A 15,634-nucleotide genomic window follows, 5' to 3' on the forward strand; every position below is an offset into this window, starting at 1 on the left:
ACACGTGTAGCACAATGGCAAATGCAGATCAGTCTCCTTGGTTGTAAAGGATAGGAAAGTTTAATAACACAAAAGCAAACATTTATTTTATTGCAGCTTACCAATTCTTACATGTGATGGCTGTATTAGTTTCCTTTTTAGGATTTCTTTCTTATATTTTCATCTGGTAATCCAGCCAGCAAGTCTGTTTTTTAACAGCACAAATTCTCCAGCCAGGGCTGGTGCAAGGATTTTTGACACCCTGGGCAAAACCTCAGTTTTCTGCCACCTTGGCTCCGCCCCTGACCCAACTACTTTGCACTGCCCATGTATATGGTGGAAGTGGCAGGGGTCAGGAGTGTGTAATGCACAGAATTCAGGGGTCAGGAGTGTGTAATGCATAGAATGCAGGGGTCATGAGTTCAGGGGCAGTGGGGGCAAAAGGGGAGGGGGTAGGAGGGGGGAGAGGGAAGTGAAAGAGGCCCCTAGTCCTGTCTGCAGTTCCTGTCTGTGGGAACGTGTGTGACACAGTACAGTGCCTTCCATACCAGAAGTGGGCAGGGCCTGTTCTCATAGCTGAGTGAATACAGGAGGTCAAAGAGCTGCTCCTGCTCCTTCCAGAGGATCTGTTTGCTGTCAGATGCAGCTGTTACTGGCTGCCTGCACCTCCCATATTTCTTCGTTCTCCAGCCTCGGTCAGCCTGTCCATCAGTCCTGGGAGGTCTTCGGAGCTTTTCTCCCGGGCCTGGCTTCCCTCGCTTCTCTTCATCCTCACTGCCTCCTGTAGCTGGTTGCTGACCCGCTCCCCACACCTGCTGCCACCAGACTCTCCATGCTGGCCCAGGGCAGCACCTGATTGGTCAGTCTGCCCCTGGGCCACAGAGTGCTAGTAGGGGGAGGCAGAGTCGCCGGCGCCAACAGGGACATGCAGGGAGAAATGTGCAGCTCTGGCTGAAAAAAAGCACCGCTGGTGCCCACACCAGCGTGCCCCTGCCAGGTAATTCAATGGAGTAAGTGCTGGGGTGGTTGGGAGGTAGCCATAGCGATGAAACTGAGCCAATAATCAGCTTTTATTTATTCATGCAAAACTTTTATGCCAAAAGGAAAAAAAATGCTTGCAGTAACACTTTGGAGTTGATTTACTAAAGGCAAATAGACTGTGCACTTTGTAAAGTGTAGTTGCCCTCTGCAAGTTCAGTTGCTCCAGAGCTTAGTAAATAAGGTGAAGCTTCATTTTGCAAAGAATACCCAATCATGTGGAAGGAAAATAAAAAAAAATGCATTTTACTTGCACATGATTGAATGATGGAAGTTGGCAGAGCTTCTGCTCATTTACTAAGCTCTGGAGAAAGTGCACAGTCAGATTGTCTTTAGTAAATCAACCCCTAAGTGTGAGCTGGACTTTGGCTTTAATATGTTAGTGGTTCTAAATCTGCTAATACATTAAACACTAACCCCCCCCCCCCCCCCCCACAAGACTGACAATGCTGCTGTCTGCTGTGCCTACCATGCTTAATCCTCCAGAAATGTTCTCACTAAGACCCCCTGTGATGAAGCCGGAAGTGACAAAACGCATCGTGGTTAGACGGCAACACAGACACCGGGATGTGCAGCTGACATCCATCGGTGGCGAGAGAAGCATTTGGTTTTTATACCGCACAATGATTTATATTGCCTAAACACCTATTCTACTTGTGTTAAATGTGACCAGCTCTTTTATAAGTATTTTAATAGATTTTTGATTGTTTGGTTACTATGCCATTGGAAGTTTTGTTTTCGCATGATGATTTTTGAGCAAGGGCCCTGAACTATGTCTTGGAATTGTCATACTAATTAACAAGTGATCATGTCAACCATGCAAATGGAAGGCAACATTAGCTGGTGAGTTTGACATTCATTGGGAGTGGGATGCCCCTGATTTGGTGATTTGAAACTAGGTTTTGGAATAAGGAGGATACCACTAAACCTTAATAAGAGATTTTACCAATCTTTTTCACGAAGACCAGCACTGGGTGTTTATGTTTATGGACTTTTGTTTTTCATGTTTATGGACTTTCAATCATACTTTATGGTTTTATTGGAATATCAATATTCATTTTGATGTTCACAGCGCTACCTTTAAAGTGTTACTTTTATGTTGTAATAACGGAAGTGTGTTACTGGCCAGATCACCAGGTGAAATCAGTGGGGAAGAAGCCAAAGAAAATAAAACTGATGTGGCCATCACATCTAATGATTGGCAAACTGCAACATATTACAGTTTTAGTTTATTACCGCTTTAAGTTATCCCGAAAACTTGCACCTTTAATAACCAAAGTTCGCCTCACAGTTAGCAGTGTCCCCGTGACCTCAAAAATGTCAAGTCTATCCAAAACTACAGCACTCAGCTTCCTTTCTTGCTCTTAAGGTTATTTCATATAACCAAAAGCTTTCAGTTGTACCCTTCATCTAACATTTGATGAAGGCTGGGTGATTCAACTGAACGCTTGTAGATACACGCAATTAGGCTTCTTCTTAGCGTGCTTGGCACCGTCTTGTTAAATAGGGTCAGAAATGTCAGCTGTACCAAAAGGATGGAGGTAAAAAGCAAATACATGTGCAGTACAAAATCATTTCAGGACACTGTGCACCTTTAATAAGTCAGATGTGAATGATGATATGAGAGGAGGCAGCACCATCTGGTCACCTTCCCTTTGGTGATAAAAGTCATCTAGCAGACAGAGCATCTGGATCACCACAATGCCCTTCTCTGTAACATGTGTGCCACGGAGTCAAACCAATGTTTCTCTGTGATAAACATACCACTGAACTGTAATTTTACAGCGCATTTCCCATGGCGCATTAAATGCTTTTTTTTTTCAGTCACTTGATGTTTTATTCATGTGCTTCTAGATGATGTGATGTGATATTTCAAATTCTACAGCTTGGCTGTATTAGTATAATTATGATGTATGGACATTAGACAGTAGGGTGAGCACACAGTTCTCAGTAATGAACTAGCTTAAGTGACCCAGCCACGGCCTGGTGTGAGGCAAGATTATAAAGATGTAAATGGAAGTAATATGGAATGTCATTTTGCCAAGTTGAAATAATGTAGAATGAAGTCCAGGGTCAATATGTTTGTTATTGTGATGTGATCTGAAAATATTATCCAAGGGATTTTTCTAGAAAAAAAAATTAAAATTCTCTGTAGATATCAGAAGAGAATTTATACCCACTTTGAGGGTTATTATATAAGGTGAATAGCTGAGAGAGGATGCCCCATTGAAAGCAATGGGAGGTTGAAGATTCCAGCAGCTAATCCTGCCCACTTGCATGTAATTTCTCATGCAGTGATTGCATGCAAGTGATCAGCCCTGGACCCCTGAACGCAGACTGCCTGCGTCCATGGCCAGTCACTTGCATGTGATCGCTGCAAGAGCGAATATATGCAAATTAGGGGAGATTAGCTGAAGGAGTTGACAGCCTCCCACTGGCTTCAATGAGGCTGCTTCTCGCACCTAATCGCAGGAACCCCTGTTGGGGTTCTTACATGTAAAACGGACTGTGGATTGTCCGTACAAGTGGCAATTTTTTGTCATTTTCAAACAAGCTAAGATCCAAACTCTAACGAAAATTGGTGGTTTTCATTTACAGCAAGGAGATGGGATAAAAATTGCCCAGCTCAAACCCAAAGTAAAAATCCAATAACCTTTAACTAAATTGTAAATTTATTGTGGCTTTGTTCTACTTTTTTTCTTGTTTAATACTTTTATTGATTTTAAACAAATAAAGTACAAATACAACAAGGTGCATTTTTTATTTATTTTAATGGTGTTCATAAAGGTGGTCAATCAAAATTGTGAGTGGTAGCTTGCTTGGTTTGATGCAAAACTATTTTGATCATAGGTTTGGTTCCTGGTCTATTGAAAGAGTTAAATTGCTGCACATTTCTCCATACTCCTGAAATATGCTTAGCTGAAGCTCTTAGCCTAGGCCATACACATGGCTATCTGAAGAGTTTAGGCCAAATTATTCAGCTACTCTTGTATCGGGGGTATTGGGAAATCTTCCCCAGGTGCCCTGGAAGGTAGTGAATCCTTAAAAGGTGTTAAGAATCTATCCAAATCCAATAAAATAGAATATTTAATTTAAGCTGGCCATAGGCGGTTCGGATTTTGGCTGGTTCAGGCTGAGACTCAAACTATGTATGGGCAGGCTGGTTGTACCCAAGTTGATCAATCAATCGACTTGGGTACAACCAGGCTGTCAGATTTTACATGCAATTATTGCTTTTGGTTGTTATATACAATGGCTCCACTGAAGGGATTCCCCCATCAACACTGATTTTGTTGATGGGGGAAACAAGCAATTTTCTTTCCTGCAACCCATAGTTGCAGGAAAGACATTTGCTCCATTTATAGTTGGCCTTATATATAATTGCCAGCATACATAGGTAATTGCTCAGCTTCATCTTATTTATCCCGATGACCTAATTTTTGTAATTAAAATTAAGAAAATTATTTGTAAAAGATTCCCAAAATGTATTAGTATAGACTTACGTTTAATACAGCTCATTCCGCAGTCTCCATCACACAAACATTTTGGTCTATTCTTAGTGCACTCTTGATCTTGTATACAAGCTTTCTGGCAGGTTTGACCAATAAGATTGTCTTTTCTTGTAGGGCAGACATCTGAAACACCTAAAAAAATAAAAGACTAAACTGAGTGTTTATATATATTTTCTGTATTTATTGGATATGCTCAGGATACAAACAAAACAATAAAAAAAGTTATCAGTTAGGCTTTGCCATACACAGTGTGAATTTCTTTCCTGCAACCATGGACATGAGTAAAATATCCTGCATTCAGGATTGGCCTACACCAACCACACGCAAGGCGCTACAGCGATTCCTGGGATTTTCAAATTTCTACAGGAAGTTCATTAAAAACTTTTCTGCTATTGTGAGACCCCTCACACAGCTCACTAGCATAAAAAAACAATTCAAATGGTCAGAAGAAGCAAATAAAGCTTTTCACTTGTTAAAGACAAGGTTTACTTCCACTCCCATACTACGCCATCCAGACCCATCCCTCCAATACATTCTGGAGGTAGATGCGTCAAACATGGCAGTAGGAGCAATACTCTCCCAACGACCAACCCACACTTCACCACTTCATCCAGTCGCCTTTTTTCTAAATCCATAAGCAGTCCCGAGATAAATTACCCCGTGGGTGAAAAGGAACTGCTTGCTATAAAATTGGCTCTGGAGAATTGGCGACATTTACTCGAAGGCACCCAATTACCAATAATTATATACACGGACCATAAAAACCTCCAATATCTTCAGACTAGCAAAACTCTCTCGCACCGACAGGTACGATGGTCACTATTCTTTCTAAGGTTTAACTTCCTAGTGACTTACACACCTGCAGATAAGAACAAAAAGGCGGATGCACTATCACGACTAACTGAAGAAAACTACTTTGAAATCCCTTCCGTTCCTATAATACCTCACAAACGCATTATTGGAGTTGTCCGTGCCTTGAAGGAAGAGGTTTTGCATGGTATAAGTTTGGATTCACCCCCACCACAACTAAATACTGATGCAGAAGGCTTCCTCTACTACAACGACAAACTTTACATACCACCTACCCTACGCACCAAGATCTTGGAATTATCTCATGATGTGCCTATGGCAGGACATATGGGTATGACAAAGACTCTTAATTTGATTTCCCAGCAATTCTGGTGGCCTGACATGAAAACATCTATACAAAAATTCGTCTCTTCATGCAATGTCTGTGCCAGGTCCAAAATTGACACTACGAGACCATCCGGTCTACTATGCAGTCTACCAATACCCCAAACTCCATGGGAGGTTCTGTCATTGGACTTCATCGTAGAATTGCCTCTTTCCAAAGGATTTAATACCATCTTGGTGTCAGTGGACCATCTGACAAAGATGGCACATTTCATTGCTATTCGCAGACTACCTTCGTCCAAACAAACGGCAGAACTCCTGATGAAACATGTCTTTAGATTACATGGTATCCCAAAAACTCTTCTGTCTGACCGTGGATCCCAATTTATTTCTAAGTTCTGGCAAGAACTATGTCACATACTACGGATCGAGCGGAAGCTCACTTCTCCTTACCATCCGCAGACCAACGGACAGACTGAAAAAGTCAACCAATGCATCGAGCAGTATTTACATTGTTACACTTCTTACCAACAGGATGATTGGGTGGATCTTCTCCCTCTGGCAGAATTTGCCTACAACAACGCAACCCATAGTACAACCAAGCAGAGTCCGTTCTACTTGAACTATGGGTTTCATCCCTCTATTCTTCCACCACACATCCTTCCTTCAAACAACCCAGTAGCCTCAGACTATCTTACCCAAATAAAGGATTCTCTGGGTTTATTAAATACTACCATTGCACACGCTCACAGTCAACAAAAGAAGTACTATGATCTTCGCAGAAGACCTTCTCCACAGTACACTATCGGGGACCTCGTTTGGCTCTCAACAAAAAATTTAAGACTGAAGATCCCTAGCAAAAAGCTTGGACCTCTGTTCTTGGGACCTTTCCCAATCAAAAAACTTATTGGAAAAGCTGCAGTACAGCTTACATTGCCAATAGACCTAAAAATCCATCCCATTTTCCATGTGTCGCTACTGAAGCCCCATGTTCCGGACCAAGGAATAAGGCCTAATATTCCACCTCCGCCTCCTGTACAAGTTGAAGGTGGAGAAGAATACAAGATAAAAGAGATTCTGGATTCTCGTATCTACAAAAGAAGACTTCAGTACTTGGTTAGATGGAAGAACTATGGGCCCCAAGACGACACCTGGCTAAACACCTCTGACATACATGCCCCTAGATTAATCCGCAATTTTCATGCGAGATACCCAGACAAACCAGATACCCTTCAGGAGCCGGCCTTAAGGGGGGGGTATTGTAAATTACTCTTTTCACAAGTGTATGCGCCCCACCATTCTCTTTTGGAAAGGTGCGCATACACCTTTAAGACTGAAGCTGTCATCACTCAGCGCCGGACTAGATGGCTATTTAAATCGCCGGTTCTCACTCACATGTGTTCGTTCAAACACCCTTACCTGGATGCTAACTTGGCTTGAAGCTTTCGTGCTTGCAAGCATACCTCGCTGACGGAACCTCGCTGCGCTGATCCCTGTATCCCGCTTCCCGGATCATCCGCTCCTCCTGAACCAACCTTTGGCTGTATTGCTATTAGTGCTAAGTACCCCGCAGGGGAACCCTCTATAAACTTATACTAAGCTTACACTATCTAGCTCTGCATAGTAAAGACTATTTATCACATCTGCATATCTAGATTGCTAGCTCTTAAGACTACTGCTACTTATTCCTGCACTGGGTTGATCTCTCTTGTATGTCCACCTGCTTCTCTGTCATCTGCTACCATACATGATTGCTAAACCTACCTGCATCCATCTGCTACTGTCTTACCTTCAAGTGTCTGTCACCTACCACCTCCACTCAACCTGTCTCTTAAATCTTCATCACTGTGTTACTACATACATAAAGTCACTCTAGGAACCAGCTTGTTGAGTGTGTGTATTTACTAGCTGAAGTAAGACCTTCCACACATGATGAGTCATTGAGGTTGGGAATGGTATCTCAGCATCTCTCTTACATGACTACTGAAGTGGAATATTTCTGCAGCTGAAAATCCACACCATACATGAAACGCAGGAGCGTTACAGCTGTTGTCTGCTCCCGGCAGGAGAAGACAATGGTTATAGCTAGTGGCTATAGCAGCCGCTAGCGATAATCGTAAAAGAATCTGGAAGGCCACTTGTACCCAAGTTGATAGATTAATTTGGTGCATTCAGCCTGCTCATTAACGGTTCGAATCTCAGCCAGTTCCTGCTGAACCGGCCAAGATTTAAATGTGTATGGCCGGCCTTAGTCATATAATAATAAAATATTAAATACAATTTAATATGCACCCCTGCAGCCAGCAGTTAGAGCATGCAAGGCATACTTTTCAAAGTCTGCTAAGTTGGGGGCGTGGCTAGCGCGTGATCCGGATGGTCGCATAGAGCCGGAGCTCCGCAGTGACCCCGGTGATTCCTCACTCCAAATGACACTAGGAGGCCTTCTTTCAGCGGAAAAAAGGTGCACAGCGACCCCCGACTACTCTGCCGAGATGCCTTGTCGGAAAAAAGAAAACTCACGGCCGCAGAAGCTAATGGCCTTCTTCTTCCAGGCCGACAGAGGAGGCAGGCAAGATGGTGCCAGGTCCCCGTCCTCTGCTCGAGGCGGCGGGAGTCCACACGGAAGACCTTTCCCTGCACCATAATCTGCAAGGCCCTGCTTCACCTGCAGCATCCATTCCGTTGAGAAGAAGCCTGGCAAAATCGAGGTCCAGGCTGGAGGAGCACACAGCACTGATGGCTGAGATGGACAGCCCTGCATTTCTTAACACCACCAGAGAACTGCCTGATTCTATCCTGTCTTTCCCCACACCTAATCAGCTCTAATCAGGGGGTCTATTCATTCAGATATTATGCAGTTAACCAAACATTTTACTGCAGAAATTAACTCATTAGGTGCTCGGGTAGATCACATTTAAAACAAAATGGATGAATTCACTCATACCGTAAATGATCTCATAGATGCACAGGAAGAGCACTCTTAGGACCAGGGCTAGATTAAAGCAAAGCTTGCGGACTTGGAAGATAGATCCAGATGCAATAACTTAAAAATCCAGGGCATTCCCGAGGCCATACAGGTACAGGCCCTGCGTCAATATGTAGTAGATATGTTTAAAACTGTGTTGCCCGGTGCTGAGCTGATTATTGATAGGATTCACTGTATCCCTAAACTGCCCTTCATTCCAGAGAAAGCTCCCTGTGGCGTGTTGATGTGGGTGCACTTTTTCCACATTAAAGCTCAGCTCATGTCAGTTTCCCACACACAGGGATCGCTTCCCGCACCGTAAACCCATCTGCAGATATTTGCGGACTTCTCCCAATACACCATGCAGTAACGGAAAAAACGATCAACTATTACCAAGGCCTTGAGAAACCACTCATTCACATACAAGTGGAGCAACCCCACAAGACTCCTGGTGACCAGAGAGGGTAATAACCAGTGATCTCTTCTCTGGAAGCTGGCTTGCAACTTCTTAAAGTTTGGGGTATTGTCCCTGAGTACATACCGCAAGAGAGAAAACGTCTTTCCCCTACTCCGAAGGATGCAGCCTGACTTTCCCATATGCCCAGTTGCTTCACAAGTGCCCCCTAACTGATTTTATCTCTAATTTCACCGGGGTACTGAGTCATATACTTAGCCAGTAGACTGTTCCCCCTTCGCTACTGGAGCAGTTATGCCTTTGACTGCATACGGATTTCCAATCCACTCTTTTAACAACATGTTATTTTTTTCCTTATTCTGTTTTTGTTTTTTTGTTCTGCTCTCATCTGGAGTCTGTTCGATTGCCTCACCAAACCATGCTGAATAAACACCTGATCACCTGATCACTTCAACTACTTTTTTAGATGCCTCGTTGCCCTGCCTTGCCCATGGGGTCACCTGTCCTGCTGGAACACCACGTGAGTCTTCATAATGTTTCTGCAGAATACTCTCACATAAAACATCATGTCAATTAAAATCTTATCTTTGAATGCTAGGGGCCTCAACCACCCCGCTAAGAAGGATGCCATGACACACAAAACTGACATTGTGTCCAGTTGTCCCCTCCCCGGGGTTGCCATCGTAACTTCCCACACATTTTCACAGCGTCTGTGCCAGCCAAGAAAAGGGAAGTGATGATTGCTCTGAGAGATACACTTACATTTCAGCTATTACTGTATCTAAAGTAACTGATACAAAAGGCCACTACATTATCCTCGTCTGGAATATAACCTCTACCAGGTACACCATTGTCAACCTTTAACACACTCCAGCTTTGCTTCTTGCATAAATTGAAACAGAAAATAGACAAGGTTCGGCAAGGATCATTGATTTTGTGCGGGTACTTTAATCTGCTGCCAGACACCAGGATTGATTCAACCACTCCCCACGGACTCAATACGGTGTCTTTACAGCCTTTCTTGCTTGAACATGATTTAGCGATGTTTACATGCCACAGAAAGGGATTATTTTTCAGCGTCTCACAACTTTTACTCTAGAATAGACCTATTCATAACAGACAAATGGCTGCTTCAAAAGATATAGGCTGTTGAGACAGGGGTGATCTCATAGGGTGATCATGCCCCAATAATTTTGATGATTCAGGACTCCCTGACATCACAGCCCACGTTTCTATGGAGAACGAATCAATCCCTTCTTCAGAGACCTGACACTAGGTCCATCCATCTGCAGGATTTTTTCCAGCTTAATGCTGTATCTTTGGAGGATTCATGTCCTGTGGAATGTGCATAAATCTTTTAAGAGGGGCATGTTCATCAAATTGGGGTCAGGGGTTAAGAGGGCCAGGCAGCAGCGATTGGATTCCCTTCTTTCTGACATTAGATCCCCTTGAAACCCAAAATAAACCTTAACCAACCCCCACAATTGCCTCCAAATGATTGATCCTTAGAGATGATCTTCGTAATCCTCTTACAGAATCCCACGGAAAGGCGATCAGGCACCTGAAAATAATCAATATATTAGTGGTAACAAAGCGGGCAAGCTTTTAGGCCAGAAACTACAAGGCCTTAGACACAGGACTAGAATAGGTCATATTCTCCACCCGACCACTGGCCTTAAAACATATGACCTTCAGGTCATAGCCAATGCTTTTTGCAGCTACTATTGCTCCTTATATAATCTGAAAGTCTGCTAAGTCATGTATGACTATGCTGTGGATAGCCTGTGCAATTAGAATTTCAGCTATTTTCAACACATAAACAGATGTCTGCTGATGTCCGCTGACGAAGTCCCGTAGGACGTAACACCGCGTACGGGAGGTGGAGTCGTTCTCTCCGACATCACCCGCTGCTGTCTCGAGCGTCGGCGGGTCTGGCTGCCGGTGTGCAGAGCCCGCGGCGCAGCTCTACTGATGTACCTTTACTGCGGTCTTATTTTTGCCTCCATGTAAGTGCAAGTCTTTATTAAATGATGTATCAATATACAGTTTACACTTAGATCCTTTGTATTTTCTTTCTTTTTTTTTTTATATACACCACATGGAGTTTCTGCCTTAGGTGGCTGGTACATAGGAAGCCTGCTGGTTTTTGTGCCTGCTGGATTTATGGAAAACTGCTTTGTTTGACCTACTGTTAAAACAGGGGTAAAACCTTGATGTGAGCGCATCTGTGTGCTTCTGGTGAAGGGAACCCACTCACTGCATCCTGTATGATTTACTTTTTCCAGCACCTCATGCGGATCTATGGGACTTTAATGTTCTTTTGGAACCTTTTCTATATGGACAGTTCCTTATTTTACTATTGTATTTATTATTGTTAATATTTTACCGGTATTTATTGATTTGCGCTGCACCATTTCTGTGTATTATATTTTGTCTGGGATTTGCTTTGTATCCCGGGTCGGTGTCCACCTAGCATTTCTGTGTAGATTATTGTATTTATCACCTGTCTGCGCTGACTGTCTTTTTTTGTGAATAACAGTGAACCTAGCAGGAGAAACCAGCAGATTTTAAAGGAAGCCTATGACCCCCAGGTATAAGAGAGGAAAGAAAATACACTCCTCAAAAAAAATGAAAGGAACACTTTGATCTAATGGGGAAAAATAACATGCAGGATATCTATACTGATATGGACTGGGTAATGTATTAGAAATGAAAGGATGCCACATTGTTTGATGGAAATGAAAATTATCAATCTACAGAGGGCTGAACTCAAAGACACCCCGAAAATCAAAGTGAAAGAAATGATGCAGCAGGCTAGTCAATTTTGCTGAAATTTCATTGCAGCAACTCAAAATGGTACTCAGTAATTTGTATGGCCCCCAAGTGCTTGTATACATGCCTGACAATGTTGGGGCATGCTCCTAATGAGACGACGCATGGTGTCCTGGGGTATTTCCTCCCAGATCTGGACCAGGGCATCACTGAGCTCCTGAACAGACTGCGACCTGGCGGCATCAGACAGACCACAACATAATGTCCCAGGGTTTTCCTATTGGATTTAGGTCAGGCGAGCATGGGGGCCATTCAATGGTATCAATTCCTTCATGCTCCAGGAACTGGCTGCATACTCTCACAAAATGAGGCTGGTCATTGTGCACCAGGAGGAATCCAGGTTCCACTGCACCAGCATAGGGTCTGACAATGGGTCCAAGGATTTCATCCCGATGCCATCCAGTAGTGACACTGACCCTAGCCAAATGCAAAACTAATCAAATCAGTCAGAAAAGATTAGTAGGGAAAAAAAAATGTCAGGGGCCTCCACCTGTAAAACCATTCCTGTTTTGGAGGTCATCTCATTGTTGCCCATCTAATGCACCTATTGTTGATTTCATTAACACCAAAGCAGCTGAAACTGATTAACAACACCCCTCTGCTACTCTGACCAGATCACTATCCCAGGAGTTTAATTGACTTGGTGCTATACTCTGATTAAAAAGTGTTCCTTTCATTTTTTGAGCAGTGTATATATAATATATTTGATATGAAATGTAATAACTCTTTGATTTATGTTATTACATAAGAGCTTTCACCTGATCCAAATCTATTCCCAGGCTAGCAGAGACAAATACTCAAATACACTGGGTTCTAAGAAAAGCTGAGAGCTGAATGCAAATTCTGAACTAGAATGCTTTCCACTCATTATTTCTTGCTTTTATTATTTATGTAATACTAATTATTTTCACTAGATGTCAATGGAAACTTAAAAAGAAGCTGATGCTTATTATGTCGTACAGTCTATCAAACAGGGATTACATTAATGTTCATAGTTAAGGACACAAGTACAGTCATTAACAAACCCACGGGTAACCAGAGAGACCGGAAGTATCCTGGAAAACTCTCACTCCCACTGTGACAGTACGAACAGCCTCATTACCTTAGCAGCAGCATAGATACTGTTTCAAAGCACTCTTCTCATTCTAATCGGATAAGCATTAAAGCAGTTTTCCATGCCACATTAAAATGTCATCACTGATTCTGACCTCCCCGTGTTACAGCACAGAACACAGAAATGTCCCAACGTTGGTAAATAGGAGTAGGATCACATCAAAGAGTTTCGTTGCTAGTTTCTTCTGACCAATGAACTCAATTCTGGACTTTAAGGCACATGATCAGATCTGATCAGGTTGGACTATCACACTTCATCTGCTGCTACGTTAAATCAGAAGCTGGATCTCCCAGTCCCAATAAAATAGCAGCATTGTTCAGCCACTGATGGGAAAAGTGAGATATGTTGATCATGTTGGGATTTAGTTTGAAAGATCTTTTTAAAGCCTAAAAGGTTTGGTGGGCTCATCACTCCTCTTTTATCAGGGCCTGTGTGCTGGTAGTTAATTGAGTATACTTGAAAGCAAAAAAAGAAAGATTTGATAGGTTGAGAGCTGCCTGCAAGGAATTAACACCTAGCCAACTTCTCTATCGGTGGGTTCAGTGCTCCACCAATATGATTTTAAAGGTTTTAATTTCTGTCTTTGACCCCATTGGGGAGATTGTTCTGTCCTTGTGACACCAGGATGAGAAATTCAGATGACGGTGGCAGTTGTCAGACAAAAATAAATCATCTTTATAGCGTCCACCATATAGATTCCCGCTTCAAACTCCACTCATCCTCCCTGGTCTAGGGTAAGCAAAGTTCCAGCCATAGGAGCCCATCACAATATTCTTACAAAGAAGTCCACACAATGATGACATGAATCCATTGAAATTAGTGTTTTCACGCCATGTTCACTGAAAGTCCCTGTCTGTGGCTGTGCATTTCACTCTGATTGGGCTCAGTCAGAAAGATAGGGGTGGCCCAGATAGGGGATTATTTATATACAACATATAATTATAAAGGCATCTATTGATACTAAACAGGGCATAGTGCAAGGTAATTAAAGCTCTATTCGCACATATCACCATGCATGCTTCTTGTAGACCTCACCATTCTACAGTCACAGCGGGAGTCGGGCCAGGGGAGGAGCGGCGGCGATCACCGCTGCTCTTCCCCGATCATCGGGGAATTGAGTGTGGAGATCCGCCTGCTTGTGTAAACACAAGCGGGCGGATCTCCTAAGTGACAGGCAGGGTCAGATTGCAGGGTTCAGCATAGCTGAACATGCGATCTGTCCTTGTGTCACTCAGTCACCTCCCCCCACACACGTTAGTAAGCACCAGGCATACATTAACCCCTCCCTCTCCAATAAAATTAACCCCTTCCCTGCCAGTGTCATTTTTACAGTAACAGTGCATATATATATAGCACTGATTACTGTAGTAATGTCACTGGTACCCCCAAAAGTGTCAAAAATGTCAGTCAAGGGTCCGATCTGTCCGCCACAATGTCGCAGTCCCGCAAAAAAAATCGCAGATGGCCATTACTCATTAAAAAAAAAAACACCAAAAATGACAGAAATCTTTCCCTTAGTTAGTAAACGCAATAACTTTTGAGCAAACCAATCAAAATACGCTTATTGTGATTTTTTTTTACCAAACATAGGTAGCAAAAAACAAATTGGCCAAAAATGTAAAAAGATTTTGATTTTTACATTTTTAGGGGGGGGGGGGGGGGGATTTCATATAAAAAAATGTGAAAAATATTGTTATTTTTTCAAAATTTACGCTCTTTTTTTGTTTATAGCGCAAAAAGTAAAAATCGCACAGGTGATCAAATACCACCAAAAGAAAGCTCTGTTTGTGGGAAAAAAGGACGTAAAGTTCGTTTGGGTATGGCGTCGCAGGACCGTGCAATTGTCAGTTAAAGTTGCACAGTGCCGAATCGCAAAAAGTGACCCAGACGTAAGACAGCAAAATCCTCTAGTGGTAAAGTGGTTAATGGATTTGGTCATAATTTTACGATAGGCCTCGACAGAAGAAACAGACATCTTGCCAGGACTCAGTTAGCGGTTAAGAGCTCTGCACAGGCCTAAGCGCTGGTTTCTGATGAGATAATGGTTCTTTTGAAGTGTAAAACCTATGCATTCCATGAATTAGAGGAGGAGGGAGGGGGTATTCACTGCTGCAATGTGTAACTGTTCTGCAAGACTGTCATGGCTGACCTATAATGACTGAACAACATGGCCACTTGCTACAGCTTTTTGTGTGTCCAGTACGGGATATCATTCCAGTAAATGCAAAAATGTTCCCTAGAAATTAGCTTAAATGAGTTCCAACATCCCTTTTAATCTAATACCAAATTTTGTTAGGCCAAAAATTAGACTTTGAGGTACTCAAGAAATTATATCCACATTTACCTGTAGGTAAAAGAATATATGGTTATTTTTATTATGTTCTTTAAAAACTTTCTTTGAAAAAACACTCTCTGAAACCCAAGAGTGTTGAAGACACTGATAAGAAATGTGTCTCCTGTTTGTGCAACAAATGGCCCAGCCTGTGACAGATTCATATAATTGTCATTAAGTTGTTTTTGAACCTGTTGCAGAATTGCTTCCGACAGAGTTTTGTATGTGATGCAACTTATTCCAGCAATATGGTTTTACCACCCAAATTTGTCACAAATGTTGGAAATAGCAAGAAAATTGTTGCATAGTTTTC

At 42.6% G+C, this 15,634-nt stretch overlaps 1 protein-coding gene across 2 annotated transcripts in view; it reads right to left on the bottom strand.

Moving 5' to 3' along the window:
- LOC309568100 (beta-2-glycoprotein 1-like) overlaps nt 1-15,634 on the bottom strand; it is a 136,280-nt gene that overhangs the window by 63,683 nt on the left and 56,963 nt on the right. For both annotated transcript variants that reach the window (XM_082273696.1, XM_082273695.1), the window contains exon 2: nt 4,521-4,661. In XM_082273696.1, coding sequence (XP_082129822.1) covers nt 4,521-4,661 — 141 coding nt within the window. The remainder of the gene's footprint in view (nt 1-4,520; nt 4,662-15,634) is intronic.

This window comes from Pelophylax lessonae, assembly GCF_965119305.1.
Source record: "Pelophylax lessonae genome assembly, chromosome: 12".
NCBI lineage: Eukaryota > Metazoa > Chordata > Amphibia > Anura > Ranidae > Pelophylax > Pelophylax lessonae.